Source organism: Sinocyclocheilus grahami, unplaced genomic scaffold (genome assembly GCF_001515645.1).
Source record: "Sinocyclocheilus grahami isolate Dianchi unplaced genomic scaffold, SAMN03320097.WGS_v1.1 scaffold26340.1, whole genome shotgun sequence".
In the NCBI taxonomy this organism is placed as follows: Eukaryota; Metazoa; Chordata; class Actinopteri; order Cypriniformes; family Cyprinidae; genus Sinocyclocheilus; species Sinocyclocheilus grahami.
In genome coordinates, this window is record NW_015520061.1 from 1,523 (window position 1) to 2,661 (window position 1,139).

At 37.6% G+C, this 1,139-nt stretch overlaps 1 protein-coding gene across 1 annotated transcript in view; it reads right to left on the minus strand.

Moving 5' to 3' along the window:
• Nucleotides 1-818, minus strand: part of LOC107580179 (RING finger protein 145-like) — a gene marked incomplete at its 3' end in the record, with an annotated part of 1,827 nt that extends 1,009 nt beyond the window's left edge. Inside the window, exons 1-2 of the mRNA XM_016265915.1 lie at nt 466-818; nt 233-380 (exon numbers count right to left, since the gene is read on the minus strand). Of these exons, the coding sequence (XP_016121401.1) occupies nt 233-380; nt 466-695 (378 nt within the window). The remainder of the gene's footprint in view (nt 1-232; nt 381-465) is intronic.
• Nucleotides 819-1,139: the final 321 nt, after the last annotated feature.

Genomic DNA, 1,139 nt, shown 5'->3' on the forward strand with positions numbered 1-1,139 from the left:
ATTGCTGTTGTTACCAAAATCCATTAAAATCTCCAAAATTGTTTGTCAAGATTGTGAGCAATAACATATTCCATATATAAGGAATAAAATCTGACAACATTCCTACAGTACCATATTGAGTTACAATTTCTCCCATTCATTTTTGTTCCATTTCTGCTCCTTTATGCTGTTTCTCACACTCACTAATGCTCTAGTTCAGAGCTGATGGTGTGTTTTTTTGTAGGATTTCTACCTGTAGTGAGGTCAGAATGCTGGAGGAGATGATGATCAGCAGCCAGAAGTCCATGTGGAAGAACTGACATATCATGTAGGACATGTAGGCTGGGAACACCAGGAGGAACAAGCACAGGCTAACCGCACGAAAGTGCTTCCATAAACTCCTGTTAGCAATAATCAGAACACTAAATTACATTGTTCACTTGTATAATACATAAAGATATGTCTTTAACAATCATGCTTATGTACTTGTCTCTGGAGGCTCCCAGCGCCAGCACTATGGGATCAGCAATTTCCAGCATAGACTGCAAGATGGAGGCCACTACAATGAAGAGGATGATGCTGAGGAGGAAGGCTCTGTGGATGACCTGTAGCTCAATCAGTCCAGTCTGAACAGCGAGGATCAGAAGAGTGATTCCCTCTGTCATGCCCCTGAGAGAGAGATTTCTATGGTCAATTATGTGATAAAAAGGTGCCATAATGAATCAAGTATGGACTTCATGCCAAACTGTTTAGCAGGGTCATAATGGTTTAGTTACTTAAAAGATTAAATGGAGGACAGAGTGTCGGCTTAAATAGAGGCACAAAGCATGAAGAAAAGCTCCTTTGGCGAGATAAGACAGGTTCAAAACCTGAATTTACACAAAATTTGGCTGTAAGCTTTTGATTTTGTTTTTAAGAAATTAATACTTTTATTTAGAAAGGATTCACTAAATTGTTCAAAAGACATTTTGGACAGTAAACACATTTATAGTGTTGCAAAAGATTACTATTTTAAATAAACCCTGTTCTTTCTATTCAGCAAAGAAATCTGAAAAAAAGGTATCAGGGTTTCCACAAATATATCAGGGTTTTCAGCATTGGCATTAAGAATTATTAGTTCTTGAGCACCAAATCAGCATATTAGAATGATTTCTGAAGGA